This window comes from Meleagris gallopavo, chromosome 8 (genome assembly GCF_905368555.1).
Source record: "Meleagris gallopavo chromosome 8, MGAL_WU_HG_1.1, whole genome shotgun sequence".
NCBI classification, from domain to species: Eukaryota; Metazoa; Chordata; class Aves; order Galliformes; family Phasianidae; genus Meleagris; species Meleagris gallopavo.
The window spans coordinates 30,373,564-30,389,122 of record NC_139411.1 but is presented as its reverse complement, the minus strand read 5'-3'; the positions used below and the strand labels follow the sequence as shown (position 1 = coordinate 30,389,122).

The 15,559-nt window shown below is 40.0% G+C and overlaps 1 protein-coding gene across 4 annotated transcripts in view; it reads left to right on the top strand.

Moving 5' to 3' along the window:
* Nucleotides 1–10,274, top strand: part of ATE1 (arginyltransferase 1) — a 69,447-nt gene extending 59,173 nt beyond the window's left edge. For all 4 annotated transcript variants that reach the window (XM_085229465.1, XM_085229466.1, XM_085229464.1 and 1 more), the window contains one exon: nucleotides 8,148–10,274. In XM_085229465.1, the coding sequence (XP_085085591.1) occupies nucleotides 8,148–8,326 (179 nt within the window). In that variant the 3' untranslated portion in view covers nucleotides 8,327–10,274. The remainder of the gene's footprint in view (nucleotides 1–8,147) is intronic.
* Nucleotides 10,275–15,559: the final 5,285 nt, after the last annotated feature.

Here is a 15,559-nt window from a genome sequence, read left to right as displayed (position 1 = left end):
AAGTTGGGTAAATATTTGTTTAAAAGTCAGTGTTTAATGTTATGCTAAATGTATCTGCATCTGCCATTGACAGAGTAAACCAGCACTCCTCAGGAAGCACCATCATCTGACTTCCAGCTCGACTCATGAAAATAAGCTCTAACCCAAAGTTACCATCAGGAAGATTGTGTAATAGACAAGTGTATTTTGAAATTCTATAATTTTTGAGGACTTTGCCAGCATATCCTTATTTTTCATGCTTATATATAGAAATGATGGGTCTTGGCTGTATGTGTTTGGTTATCCGGGCCTTACAGGTGGAGCTGCTGGGAACATAATTGATTCCATGTCTTAATTAATTTAGCCAGTAAATTGATTGCTGGAATCTGATTTCCTTAGCTGATGAGCTGCTGCCAATTGCTTCAGTTTTGCCTGTTTCGTGGAAAAGCTTGTGTTTGTAGTTCAGTTTGAATTCTGTCCTGCAATTGACAAAGCAGGCTAAACGAAGACCTTTCCTTGCCCTTCCTTTGAAAAGTCCTCTTATCGCTCCCTGCCATTTTCACTTGAATACAATTCAAGTATTTTAATAAGTAATTTTCAACAATTACACCTTTTCAAAAGTTTTCCTGTTCCCGTCCTGTTGTTTGGAGCTGTGATTCTCAAATGCATACTCCTATAACTCTTCATTTAGGAGATGAGGTTGAAGTGAGGTGGGAATCGACCTCTTCTCCCAAGTAACAGCAGTAGGTTGACAAGTTGTGGCCTTCAGTTGCACGATGGAGGCTTAGGTTGGATATTTGGAAAAATTTATTCTCAGAAAGTGTGTTGATGTACTGGCATATGGCACTGGCTGTCCAGGGAGGTGTTCACCATTCCTGGAGGTGTTCCAGGACCACGGATATGGGCAGTGAGCATAGTGGGCTGGGCTGGGGTTGGGCTTGAGGATCTTAGAGATCTTTTCCAGCCTGAATGATTCTATGATTCTATCTTTTGTATTGTCTTAATCCCTCTGCTTTTGCTGTCGTTGCAAGCTTGACTGCTCAGTACTTTATTTTGTTGGGGGGCCTTGAGGCATCATTAAAACCTGCCGTTAAAAGACTTTGGTAGTCTGGTTGAAAATGGTCAGCTCTGCAGCTGGAAGGGAAGCCTTCATGTGAAGGTCTGAAGTCCTCAGTCATCAGCTGGCTCAGGGTCAGTCCTATGGGAAGATTTTGCTTCAGAGAAAAAAATAATAATAATAAAAAAAAATAAAGCTGTCAGAATGTTTTATTCTTGCATAAATATGATGAAAGTAAGTATATGGAAAGATATTTATAAAGTAGACAGGAAGAAAACAACGTGCTGGATTGCTGAAATTCACTGTAATTGGTCTAATATTTCTGTCTCGGCCACAAGCAAGTTTTTAGCTCCATGGAAGAGAGTTCACAATCCAGAGAGTCACCATGGCCTGTTAACATTACGCAGTGTTTTCTGATTTTTATTGTGCAATGCAGAATGAATAACTCAGACATGTATGAAATAAGGCAACAACTCTGTTTCTGCATTGTCAGCCCTTGTGAAATTAATTTGACCTTAAAAATGAAGTCTAAAACACATTAACGTGTCATAAATGTAAGCTAGGTTTGCAGTGCTTGGAAGTTGCTGAAATTCAGATACTTGGCATGACAGTCATGATTTGCTCTTATTAAGGTCACTCTGGCCTTTTAGGCACCGCTCACAATACAAAACTTAGACTGACTAGCATTGTTTTATAGTTAGAATATTACTGCTTACAGTGGAGTTGAGTATTATTTGGCTTTGTTAATGAATTGTACTGGTTTACAGGATAGTAAACTGTTGAAATGAAAATGCAGCTTACGTAGTGTTTTTGTCTGTTAAATCTGCAGGAACCTGAATGTACTCTTATGCAAAATATATTCAGGAAGTAGATGGAATAATCTGCTTGAGATATCACTTTACTTAGTAGCTTTAAATTTCTACTCGACTTGGTAACAAGGTATTAGGCATTTTTGAAGAAAAATATTCACATTTTGCATAAGGAATGATGAAGCATTTCATTTGCCCCTAATATAAGATGCTTGTGTAGCAGTTTGTGTTCATTGCTTATCTTTCCTTTTAAGATTCATCCCTGAGTCTTCTCTAACTTCAGTTCACGATTGCATGTTAATGTGTCTCTCCCAGCAGTACCTGAGCTGCTTTCTGTACCTTCTACAGTTCTGCTTCTAGTCTTGGTATGCATGGTGCGTTGCAACAGTGAGTAATTAAAAGTTGCCCGAATGACCAAAAGGGGTATTTGAAACAGCCCAGAAGCATGCTGGGTATGCACTTAATATTCTTAATTGTCAATTCATGTTCTGGCTTCTTGGATCTGAAGCAGTCAAGAATTGCGCTGTGTTCAGAGATCCAACTTCAAGAGAATTGTGTAGCTTATTTTGTCTTCTGGAAGAGCATCCAAAAGTGAAATAATATCTCTGTTGACCCTACCATCTTTAGGATTATATTCCATTTTGCATGGTTTTAGCATCTTGACTTTGGGGGCAAACTGGATATGGCTATAGGAAGGTGTTTCAGTGCCACTGAACTAACATTTTCCCAGGAACTACTAGATTTGTTTGAATTGCATCCCTGAAAAGCAAGTCCTTGGAGAATTATCACTATCATTTAAATCTATCCATTTGGCAGGTAGTTCTCCATCATCATATTTCGGGATAATAAACTGAAGTAGATTAGAATAATCAAATTTTATGAGAGCTCAGAAATTCTCTAAGATTTTATACTTGGTGTTTTATGTGCCTCTCCCTCAGATGTTTCCAGAACAGTGGGTCATATATTTAACGTATTGCATTTGCAGGTAAGCAGAAGAATTTTGCAGGTTGCTGTGAGTTATGGCTGAAAACCTATGAACTGCTGTATGCACAGGAAAGGTTTTCCATTGGCCCCTACTCATGTTTACTACAAGAATAATAAGAGTCAAAACACAATGAGTTATTGTTTCCGCGTGGCACAGCAGGGTTAGCAGATTGTGAATGCGTTTGTCAAGTGATTTGTCTGCTTGCTTCTAAAAACTGAACTGCAGATCATAAGCCAGCTGAGTGATTTCAGGCACAAAGCCCAAAAGCTGTTGTTTGTGAGGTATCTTCAAGAGTTGCCCTCATTCTACTTTTAAGACTGTAATTCTTCTGTAACGATTTTATAAGAATCATCGATAACATTTAGATAAGAACATTTTCCCTCTTAGAAACTTTCTATTTTGGAAAAGCAATTTGAAAAGTTTTTTTTTCTTGCCAGAGTATCAGAACAGCAAAGAGTTGGGTGATGGAGAATATCCTGACCATTTCACTGTTCTGGCTTTGTGGCTTGTGCTACCTGGTTTTAATTAGGAACTGTTTTTTTTTTTTTTTCATGTTTCATTTTAACTGTACTTTTATTTGCATCTGAGTTGGTATTTGTATACCCCAAGGCATACTGGTCGTTCTTAATGTGTGAATGTAATATGAAAGAAGCAATATGCAAAAAAGCACATTTCAACATACTGGTTTACATAACCATAGAATCACAGAATGGCCTGGGTTGAAAAGGACCACAGTGATCATTGAGTTTCAACCTCCCTGCTATGTGCAGGGTCGCCAACCCCCAGACCAGGCTGCCCTGAGCCACATCCAGCCTGGCCTTGAATGCCTCCAGGGATTCCCATAAATTGCTTATCTTCTCCCTGCATACTGGCTCCTTTGGTTTTGTGGATGATTTCCTATGTTTTGCTGGTTGAGAAAAAATAAACAGTAGTTTAAAAAGGGTAAGAAGAGTTTCAAATCAATACATTAGACTTCTGATTGGGGTGGTTTATCTTTCCAGTAATTTATCTCTTATATTTCAGTTGTACATTTGAAAAGGTGTTTTTTTTTTTTCCCTTTAGAGTCCTTTGTTTTAAAATATTTGGTGATGAATCACGATAAGGTCATGTAAGCTAGACATTGCATTTCTGTTTTAAAACATTCTGCAGGCCTGTAGTGTGTTTCAAACAGATGAACATTGCCATAGCACATCGAGCAGAGAATGAATATCTCTTTTGATGGTTTTTACACCAGTTGAGGTGTCCGTGCTTTTGATGAAGGTGAATCTGTGTGTATAGTGAACCAAGAAACCCAGTCAAAATCTGCCAAGACAGTACGTGACATAGTTGTTCCTTAGACCACTCCTCTTTTTGCTTTCTTAATTTATTTTTTTTTATTGATACATAGAAAAGTATCTGGTGTGTTGCTTTTAAAGAAATCCTTCACTACTTGTTATATTTAGAGAAGTCTGGTCAGGCACCCGCATGAATTTTCCCCACTAAAAGTTCGTTGCGACTTTTTGGCTGGCAAAAGGACGTATTTTGCTCAGACTTTTGTATCCCAGCATTGGTCACACAGAGAATGGGTGTCAGACATCAGATGGCATAGTGTTAAATATAAAGCAACCTTATGTACTGCTTAGCAGAAGATATTTAATTGTAATTTCTTTTTTCAGTAACAATATTGGAGCCCAATTTAGTTATATTTTCTATTTAATTCTTGTAAACCCATTCTGCTTGGGTTTAAATTATGAGTGAAGGGATTATTTGCCTGATGTTGCCTCCAGAGCACAAGCAACCAAAAGCTGATTAAACTTGCAGGTTGGTATTGTGGCAACAGAAGTTCCTATTCACCTTCCTTAAAAGCTTTACTGTATGCCTGGGATTATTTCTCTGACATAACATTTCATAAAAATGCTTTTTGGATGGGATTAAGTTATATCTATGTATTTAATTATTCTTGCAGAAGGTTATTTTATCATTTAAGTTTTGATTTTTTGAATCAGTGGAGAAATGTTCACTTAAACCAGGTAAATTTTTAGAAGTTTGGCAACTGAGGACTCTATCCTTCCTTTCAAAATGCATTCTGTGAATCAAGAACCAACGTTTGTAGAAAAGCCCAGTCAAATACAAGTTTGTAGGATGAGACATATCTGGGCTTAAAGTTTTCCTGATGACAAACTTTAGTTATTACCGAGTCTCTATGCATGTAGTTTGTGCTTTACATCTGTCTTTGCTTCAAAGTCTGCAGGATTCATATGACAGTGACCTTTCAAGATATTTGGTGTTTTCTTGATTACTCGGGAGGGCATTGTGCTGCCTGCAGGTAGTGCTCTACAGCTGTGCCACAATCCAAGAAGGTTTGACCTGCAGCACGGCTTGGCAAGCTCTGCTTCAGCAAGCACTTGGCTGCAGTGTTCAACAAATTTGCTAGAACCTGGGCAGTAATAACTGTTTAATGTAGCTGTAGAGCTAGTGCTAGCGTGGGTCTGATTCCAAGGAGGATAATACACTGACTGTGCTTGATGTAATGAGTAAAAGTGTGTAAAAAATATGCCGAACAACAAGAACCAAGTTCAGCTGAGCCAGTGAGGCTGTAGGGGAATTCAAGGTACAGTAGCTTTAGTTACTGTAAGAAATTGAAGCTGGGGCCAGGAACGCTTGCGAGCCAAAAGATGAACTCATCCACAGTATCAGGCTTCAGAATTATTTAAAAGCAGTGAACATCAGCAGTGAGCAGCTCTGAAAGTGCTTTTGGCAGGAGATTCTTTATGAAGGCTTGGCAGAAATCCAGGTCAGGACACAAACTTATAGTCAGCCTAGAGGTGCAGTAAATACAAACTTTCCAATTCGAGAAGTTAAAATAACTTTATGGCCGTGTCACCTCCAGGAGCTACTCTTGCACGTTTTTCCTCGGTGAACTTTGAGAAAGACGGAGAGTGTGATAGAAGAGGTGGTGGGACAGGGAGCCTGTTGGGATGTCAGGAAAGTATTGGCAGCTCATCAAAAACCTGCTGGGTTTCAAAGAGGGCTACAGCGAAGTGCCTTTGACTTCGGTGTTTTATCTAAAGCGATTGCCAACCGTAATTAGCAGAGAATGCAATCATAGCAAATACCGCGCAGATTTTCTTCCTTCAAACCACTTTTTTCCTAGTTGAGCTTGAAGAAATACATTGTACTTTTTATGTTAGGAATCGGAACACAGATAAAAGAAATGAAGTCATTCCCAACTTTGTAAAACAGACTTCGTTAAGTTTCACATACTAAATTCAAGCAATCAGCAGAAAAATGGGAGTTAGTGTGGATGAATAGGGGTACGTTCTTAGAGCGCCGTGCTACAAAAAGCATTTAATGACCCCCTTTGTCTTTACTGAAACAGAAAGAAGACCCAGAAGGGAGCGTTAAGCTTTTCCATAGTAAGGGTTACATTTGAATAGAGATTTGCCTTAGAAATCTCTTTGTATTCTTCCAGACTATTTGTTTAGCTTACATGTGGTGAGTTCAAAGGATACTTATATATGAAAAGCAGGTGAACTCTATTTCTCAGTCTTCAGTAAGTTTCAGGTATGTAAACTAAGGCAAGGCAGCGCTAGGTGACCGGTTTGCTTCCCAGAGCTGGTGCCTTGCCTTCTGTGCTTTTGGTCTGTTGCCATTTGTGAAACATGCTGTAGTTCTGTCTCTTTTTGTTCCCTTCTAAATGAAGACAGTTTTTGCCCGTTAAGTAGCCACCGATCTGCACAGCAGTTGGTTTGATTTGATGTTGAGTTGCGTGGAGCTTGGTGCAGTGGTTTCTGTCCTCGTCCAGTCAAGGGAGCCTGATGTGTTTGAACATGAACACACACCATATTGTAACATGGGGCAGAGGTTGATGAAATACTTAGGGCTGTGTGGTTGTACTTACCTGTGCTGTCTCTTCAGTCAGAATGATGTCCTGATGCCAAAAAAAAAAAAAAAAAAGGAATTTTTGAGTTATGTCTCCGGGTGCCAATGTTCTGGTATTTCTGCAGTTGTTTGAATTTCTGTAGTTCTGTTTATGAAGTCATAGTTCAGCTTCTGTGTTTGACACTGACATTGATGGCTACTTAAATATGAAGTTCAGAAAAGTTCAAGATTTTTACCAGTATTTTGCAGTAACATCATGAATTTCTATAGAAATTCTTTACCGTGAGGGTGGTGAAACACTGGAACAGGTTGTCCAGAGAGGTCGTGAATGTCCCATCCCTGGAAGTTTTCAATACCTGGATGGGGCTGTGAGCAACCTGGGCTAGTGGGAGGTGCCCCTGCATATAGCAAAGGGTTGGAATTGGATGATCTTACAGGTCCCTTCCAACCCAAACCATTCTATGATTCTGTAGGAATTTATCCTGTAGTCGCTTCAGGCACGTATGGTGTGACACATTCTCTCATTTACTTTGGAGTTTTCTAGCGCAGTGGATCCAGTTTTTCTGACGCATAGCAGCTATATAAAGTTATTTAGCGACAGCATCAGTTGGATTCATAAGTGTCATCTGAAATCATAAGAATGAGAAAGTTTTAACTGGTTCATCATTGCTCTTAGATTTCTGGTTCAGTGAAGTTTCAAGGGTCCTGTCAGTTGGGTTAACGAGGTTAAGAATGGTGCATACACCCAAAGGCTTCAGGAATTGCATTGAGCCCACTGAGCTGCTGTGTGCACTGCTGCCTCTGTTCCTGCATCTGTAGAGCTTGGTGTCAGGCTTGAGCAAAGGGCATGTGTTCAGCCTCATTCTACTGGGGAAACTCAAAAACTGGTATAAATGATGAAGAGAAGGGGTTGGCTCATGGCGTGAACCTGGGAAGATAGTTTATCATCTCATGCTTACCTGACACAAAAAGCATGGAGCGTTTTGCTGTTTTTTACCCGCTGTCAGAGAAAGGGAGTGCTTTGGGCTGGTGGTTTTTGTAAAACTATGTAGTAATGAAATGCAGTATGGCAACAACAGGAAGGCTTTTCTGGTCAGTTGTTTGAAATGATTTCCCAGATAAAGTTGCACTTCTGGCATTGGTTTTCAGTGAATATTAAATGAATGTGAATTTTAAAGTGAAGCAGTAGAGACACTTTCAATAATACTATACTGTTAGAAATGAATGATGCTTGATTTTTTTTTTTCCCCACACATTACTTTGCAAACTATATTTTCAACCATAATTCAAGAAAACAGATTTGCAGATGAGCTCTGCTTTCGTCTGCTATTCGTCTGTGGGCTGGTTTTATTACTTCAGGTAATTTCCATTCTGCATGTTGAAGTTAATTGCAAAAATTAAGATCATGGGGACAATTTATGTAACTAATTTTTATTGCTTCTGATTGTCTTTGCAGTTGATGAAGATGGTATTAAGGAACTGGGCAGAGTTAGAGTACTTCACAAGAGAACCATAATGCCTTACAGTGTGTATAAGAAGAGGAGGAAGGGGCCGAGCGATGAAGCCAGCGTTCAGCAATATGCAAGTCTGGTTGGACAGACATGTTCAGAAAGAATGTTGCTGTTCAGAAGTTGAGAAACCATCGAATGACATTTTGATGGCACAGCCATCATTGATTGCACTGCCACTGGATGATGTAATGTAGTTGTGTGTTGGTATGCCTACTAAAGTAACAGTATGAAGTACAGGTATATAACTAGGATTGTGTGAATACATGGAACTGTGTTTAAAGACAACCCCAATGAAACTTTTGACAATACAGCAAGGCTTTAGCAATATAAGCTTAGAAAAACGTGCTTGCAGTACATTTTAATTAAATAGCTCTTGCCTTTCTTTGCATTTTGAATAATCTTAAGCATCTAAGCAAAATGGAAAACAGGCATTTTTTCTGCAGACAAAGGTTGGCTAAATCTCTATTAATGATAATTAAATCACAAGTGTTTTCAAATAGCAGCTTGGCTATCTGTTATATAAAATTGCCATTAAATTTGTACTCACATTTATGTGTTCCTAAACTATTGCAAGAGAATTGAGATTTCCTTACTTTCGAATTGGAAACCTGGCATGATTTAATTATATTTCAACACTGTATTTAAAAACAGGACGAAATTATTTTCACTGCACATTCTTCAGTTGTTTAATATAGCAAGTTAGCATCAGAGCATCTACTGAGTATGGAATCATAGTCGATTCTCAGTGGCAGGAGATGCAGCGCTTTGGAAAACCTTCCCTTTCAGAGACAGAACAGAGTAGTTGCACTATAAATTTACCAAAGAGATGCAACCAAGTGTCACGGAGTTCTGTGAGGTTTTATGTTGTTGGTTATTTGTTTTAAGCCTTATCCTTTATCTAAAAAGAGTGGATATTTTAATGCACGTCACTGATGTGAAATAGAGTTTGGGATATTCAGCTTACAGCTCTTCAGTGCACATTTCAGAACTATGCTAAAAACATATGAGGTACCACTGCTGGTGGTCGTTGCAATTTTTTCAGCAGAGTTGTATGGGGAGACTTGCATATCCTATTCCTTGATTTTTGTGACTGTTCTGCTTATGCCACAGTGGCCCATGGTTTATTAACATCTTCAATTTTCTCTTGGAAACAGAAAGATGTGATGTGTTATCAAAAGCACTTTATTACTGCTATACTAATGCTTTCATTAGTAAACTGCACCCGTATCAAGTCATACAGGGGAAATAATATGGTTTTATGGTTTTATATTCAACAACATTATAACAATCCCAGTGTTTGTAATTTGCTTATCTGGGGTGACAGGAGCTACTATTTACCCTATTTACCTTGAATCAACCTGAAGTTTCCTGTTAACCTTTGAAGAAGGAGAATCTTATTCAAGAATATATGTGTACATGTTTCTTTTTCCCCAGAAGGAAATCAAATTCAACTTTAATCTCTGAAGGTTATGTCTTGTGTCATTTGTGGGCTTGATTTAATTTTGAACCCTTGGCCAGTGTCATTAATCATTGATTTTTATGTGAAACAGCCACAAGAATGTAGAGATTCAAGTGCGTTGGGGATTTATTTTTTCCCATGTCAGTTTGGTCACTGCAGTATTACAGGTGATGAGTGCAGGTTCATCGGTAACTTTAAAATGTGTTAATTGCTATGTATTGTATCAATCTACTGCCACTTTGCAGCAGAATTGGTTGTTTCTGCCAGCCTTGTACCTGGATGTACGTGTGTTATCTGGAACAGCGAGGTTTGTGTGCTGTACAATCTGTGTCTCCCACATCTCTCCTAAGCCTACTGCTACGAGACCACTAACTGCTATTTATGGCCATTATAAGGAGTTGTTTACTGTGGGGAAAATACCTCTTACCACTTGGTGAAATGTTGGAACAGCATAACGTTTTCTGCCTATACTGTGTGTTGAAATGTGGTGATGCCCATAGAGTTTAAAAAGAAAATGGAAACCTGTTTGTTTGGTACAAAATCAGTCAAAAGGCACAAAGAAAATCCACTATGACTTTCAAAATGTTAAAGGTAATAAAACTCACTTACTGAAGGACTTGCTAAACCTGGGAGTTCTTTACTATGAGAGTGGTGAGGTGCTGGAACAGCTGCCCAGGGAGGCTGTGGATGCTCCATCCCTGGAGGTGTTCAAGGCCAGGTTGGATGGGGCCCTGGGCAGCCTGGGCTGGTATTAAATGTGGAGGTTGGTGGTCCTGCATGTGGCAGGGGGTTGGAGATTCATGATCCTTGAGGTTTCTTCCAACCCAAGCCATTCTCTGAATTACAAGGGAGCAGACTTACGTTAATATCCAGAGCTTAGAAGAGCTCTGTCCTCTGTGCCCAATATTTATTGCTGATTTGCCTTCCGTGGATGTAACAGACTTTTTTTCTGATCCTCTTTTCTCATCAGGAGCTTTTAAGGACTACAGTTAAAGAAAAGTGAGGTATGTATAAAAACGAGAATGGAGTACAACTTGAAGTTGTCGTTACTGCGACAACAAAATGTAAATGACCATTTCCTGTGAGTTCTACCATGGTGCTTTCGTTTTCTGACCTCCACTGAAACTGCAACAGGATGGGCTTTTGATTCTTATTGAGATAAAATTAAAAAAAAAAAGTCAAAATTGAGATGAATTCAGAAATTGAGCTCATCTGATCCAGCGTGCTGGTATCTGACACGCTTTGTTGGTGTTGCTTTAAAGGAAGTTAGCACAGTATTTTCCAGGGCTATTTTAGAGGTGGAACGGAGTCCTGAAGATAAAGCTCTCTAAGCTTTGGCATTGATTTCAGTGGAGCTGAAAATTCACCACTACTTTAATTTTATTTAATGAGCTTTCACATAGAATTGTTAAAGATATTTAATTTAGTACAAAATACTTTATAAGGATTTTTTTAGTGTAATTAGTTTGTGAGAGTTAATACTTAAAGTAAGGTTGCTTTGTTATCTATTGGTAAATGAGCATAAAATGGTGGTAAGAAAATGCAGAGCTGTGACCAATGCTAAAAAAAAATATCATGCTTTGTTTTAATTGGAAATAAGTGGGGAGCTTATGCATTTCCAGCATCAACACATTTCAGCGAATGCAAAAGAACTCGCACGTTGAGTTTGTAATTGCTTTTCAGCAGACCTGTTTGACTTGTAAGTATAGCAAATAAAGCTATTTCTAGTCTCTGTGAGTTATCATAAATAATTAACAGCTTTGAGTGTGACTTCCATCTTACTTTGTAGGAGTTAATTATCCTGGTTGTTGAAAAGTGTGCAGTGAACGGCAAAACTGGAGAAGTCAAAAAGCAGCAGTGATTAGAAATTCAAAATTCAATTCAAAACGTTTGCCCATATTTTAGAACTAAATTTTACTTCTATGTAGGCGGTGTAGTTAAGAGTTGACTTGTATGCCTTGAAGCAGAAGCTCTATTTTTTTCTCTGAGTAGAATAAAATAAAGCTGTAGGCTTTTCACAGAAGGAGAGTAAATAGAGCTACTGACTAATTAGGTTATATATACTATTTCCAATGGGCTGAAATAAGAAGTCCAGAAATAGGAATGATGTGCTGTTCTCTGCAAGGATGACCAAACACTGATTCATTTTCCTTCTGGATGGGGCAGAATTCCAGCTAACTCTGGGTTCCTGAGTTGGGCTTTCATCAAAACCCAGTGCCACCATGGCTCAGAGCTTGGTGTGCCAAGGCATGTAGTGATCCCGTGCACGACGTGTTGCCAGGTCCCTGCGTAGTCCTGGGAACAGTTACTTCTCAGTGGGCCTCTCTAGTTGTCACTCTTCTTGAAGCTGAGCCACTCTGCCTTTGTGTTCCTGAGTTCCCTCATTCTGCTCATCCCAGATTATCCTTCAGTCACGTGTGAGGTGTTCTCTGCGGTCTTTCCTTCCCACCCAAGCCTTCCCATGTTTAACATTTCTCCTCCCTCAGTTGATCCCGTTGCAGGACTGCACTGTGAAGGATGCAGGCAGCTCTTAGGACAGAGACCATCACCACAGTTCAGGGCAATCATCACCTTCCAGAAACACTGCAGCCACATACCCTACCCATCATGTTTATAAAGCTGGACCTTCAGAGCCTCTCACTTTATAACATCATATACTGAGCATAAAGAAAAGTCAGATTACATTCCCACTTCCCAAATCATTTGTTTTATTCAGGGAGCTGAAGCAGTGGCAGCTTTCCAAGCCTGGACTCTGGCTGCCCTCGGGAGGCACGGCATGGAGCTGAGCTGGCTGCCTGTGGTTCTGGGTGGCAAAGAGGAGCAAAAAGTGGCTGCTGTTCAGAGAAGAGCTAGCAGGTAAGTAGCCACGTGCTTTGCCTTTATCTGTGAGACAGCTTTGAGTCTTGCTAGAGAAATAAAACGCACTGTGGGGACAAAAGCTAGAGAGACACCACCTAATTTAGCAGTAGCTGTTAGCCAAGTGAGTATGGCATCCAGGCTGATATAGGAAATGCATCCTTTTATGAGAGTTTTTAAAAACCCCTGATGACTAAATGGCTGGGCATGCGTGTACTTAGTAAACAGAAGATTATTGAACAGAACTGCAGAAATCTAGTGCAAAATACATTGTAAAGCCAAAAGCCGTTGTTTACAGGGTATGGATGTGTGGTAGTTCTTGCTGCTACGAAGCGTAGTACCCAGGTGGCAGTTGTGATGTGGATTCCTAAATAAGAAATTCTATGAATTAATTTGTTACAATGCTAACGTCAGCGACCCAGGTTTTTGGGGGGCAAAAATCTCAAATTTAAGGATGATTTAGATTGAAATACTTCCTCTGTGCCTGCATAGGAGCAAAAAAGCATTGCTGGATGGGGCTCAAGCACTGTGCTGTTCCTCCCACTGCTCCCCTCCGGGCTGGGGCAGGGGACCAACAGGGCTATGTTTCCCACTGATGGCAATTGGTCTGTTTCCCCTGATCACTAATGATAGCAGGTCATTATGTTCCTTAGAGGGACTTCTTGCTGGGACTGATATCCTTATCCTTGAAAGTTGCTAATGCCTGACATCTGATTTTCATACTTCTTATTGCAAGTACCCTTAGTTCATTCTGCCTTCCTGTCTGAAGAACCATGTTTTAGTAAAACATGTTAAAAATAAAAAACACTGAAACGGTTTTTGTCTCCTCTAAGGCTCTGGGCTGCAGCCACCAGAGGGCACGTTCCTGCTTGTGAAGCACTGATGTTATTCGTTGTCTGAGTGCCTGAGCTTTCTGCATCTCTTCTATTAACTCATTTGGAGCTTCGTTTTCTACTCTGCACTAATTGTGGCATATCAGGGAAAAAGAATATTCAGGTGGGGCTGACAAAGGTGAATGAAGCAATTTTTTATAACAGCTGTTAGTTATTTTCAAGACAAGTGTTTGAACATCGGATTTATTAAGTAAGTTCTGCTGCAGATACATATGTACTCTGAAACAAAGATCCACGAAATACATAAGGAGGGTCCAGGTGGCAGAGTTGCATCCCTCAAAGTGCTTTGGATGCTGTTACAGTGACACACTGGAACAGGTTGCCCAAGGAGGCTGTGGATGCCCCATCCCTGTAGGCATTTAAGGCCAGTCTGGATGTGGCTCTGGGCAGCCTGGTCTGCTGGTTGGTGACCCTGCACACGGCAGGGGGTTGGAACTAGATGAGCTTTGTGGTCCTTTTCAACCCAGGCCATTCTGTGATTCTATGATATGTAGTTTCAGACCACGTGCAGTTAGCAGCATTAATGATGCCTTGCACAGTGATGACTGAATGCATTCTGACAGCTGCTCTATACTTCCCAGTGGAACTGCTCCAACTAAATCAGTACTTCTCAAGTGAAAAATGCTATCTCCAGAAATGAACCAAGTGTACTTAGGTGAGGGAGCACAGAACGGGTTATCCAGGGAAGTGGTGGAGTCTCCTCCAATGGAGATATTTAAGACCCAGCTGGATGCCGACATGTGTGAGCCATTTTAGGGAGCCTGCTGTAGCAGGGCTGGACTTGGTGTTCTCTGGAGGTCCCTTCCAACCCCTGCCATTCGTGTGATTCTGTCTGCATGCTCACATCTTCTGGGCCAGGACAGATGTATATTGCACTCATCCATGGCTAACTCAGCAGCTGCATTTTCAGTTCATAATATCTTGTCAGTGCTCTTGCTAATGCCCTCTCTTTTCAGAAGCTGACTTTTAATAATATATATGTATATTAATATATTTTTTTTTTCCAAAGGGATTACTGCTCAGTTCACGCCTGCCCCAAAATTCACACAAATTAATCTCTTTGTCAGCAAGGTTTTGGCAAGGTTTCCAGGGTGGTGATTGTGAAAGCCAGAACAAATTTTCATTATTTTTCTTTTTCCTCCTTATGCCTCTTCTTTTTAACCTAAGTTGTTTTCATGTCAGAATTTCTTTCTCACCTATGCAGGGAATGAAATGTTGCCAAAATAAGGTTTCTATTAACACAGTGAACTTAGAGGTCAGGAGACTGCAATGCTTCTCTTCACTGCCAAGGGCACTGCAACCCATTTGTTTTGTGAATATGATACTCGTCTCTATTGCTCAAGATTAAAGCAAAGACAGAGCAGTTGGGGAAAAAAAAAAAAGTTCCAAATTCTATTTATTATTCCTCATACATATAAATTATTCTGGTGCCCAGAAACTTGGAAAACTAAGCAGTGACAGCTGCTTGCATGTGTCCTCAAACTGAGATTGTCCTCAACCCTGACATTTTTGCAGTCCCTAAAATCCCGGATGCAAACGCTCCTTTCTAAGCTGCCTTTGGTGCAGTCAGATGGACAAGGAAGAAGAGTTAGAATTTTGTAAGTTCTGGAAATCAGACCTGGTTATTTACACTTGAGAGTTGGAGGCCTAGATAAAATTGAGTACGTAGCTGACACTCAGCCCCTTCAGCATCATTAGCAGTGCCACCATTGGGAACCCTGCCAGGGAGTTCAGTAGGACCAAAGTCTAAGCAGCCTTCTGCAAATTTAGGAGTGAGCTGTTCATGCTAGGGCTGAATAATGCTTTTCTTTCACTAAAGTGGCATATAGTCTTTGGTTACTTCAGTCTGCCACTGACCCAACTCCAGCTTTGGACATTCTGAACTCCTGCTGGTCTCATTACAAACACTTTTCCTTTCAAATCAATCAAAACTTCTTCAGGTGGCAACTCTTTTAAATCCTTCTGTGTTCATGGGCAAGTGTGGATGATCCTGGTATGGCTGAGCTCTCATAACATAAACCCACTCTACCAAGAGGAGTGAAGCTGTCGAAGTATACTTCCCATGTACAAACGGGAACACAGTTTCTTTGCATGTTGATTTTTTTTATTTTTATTTTTGTAGTTTTAGGAGTTGATTTTTTCCATTCAT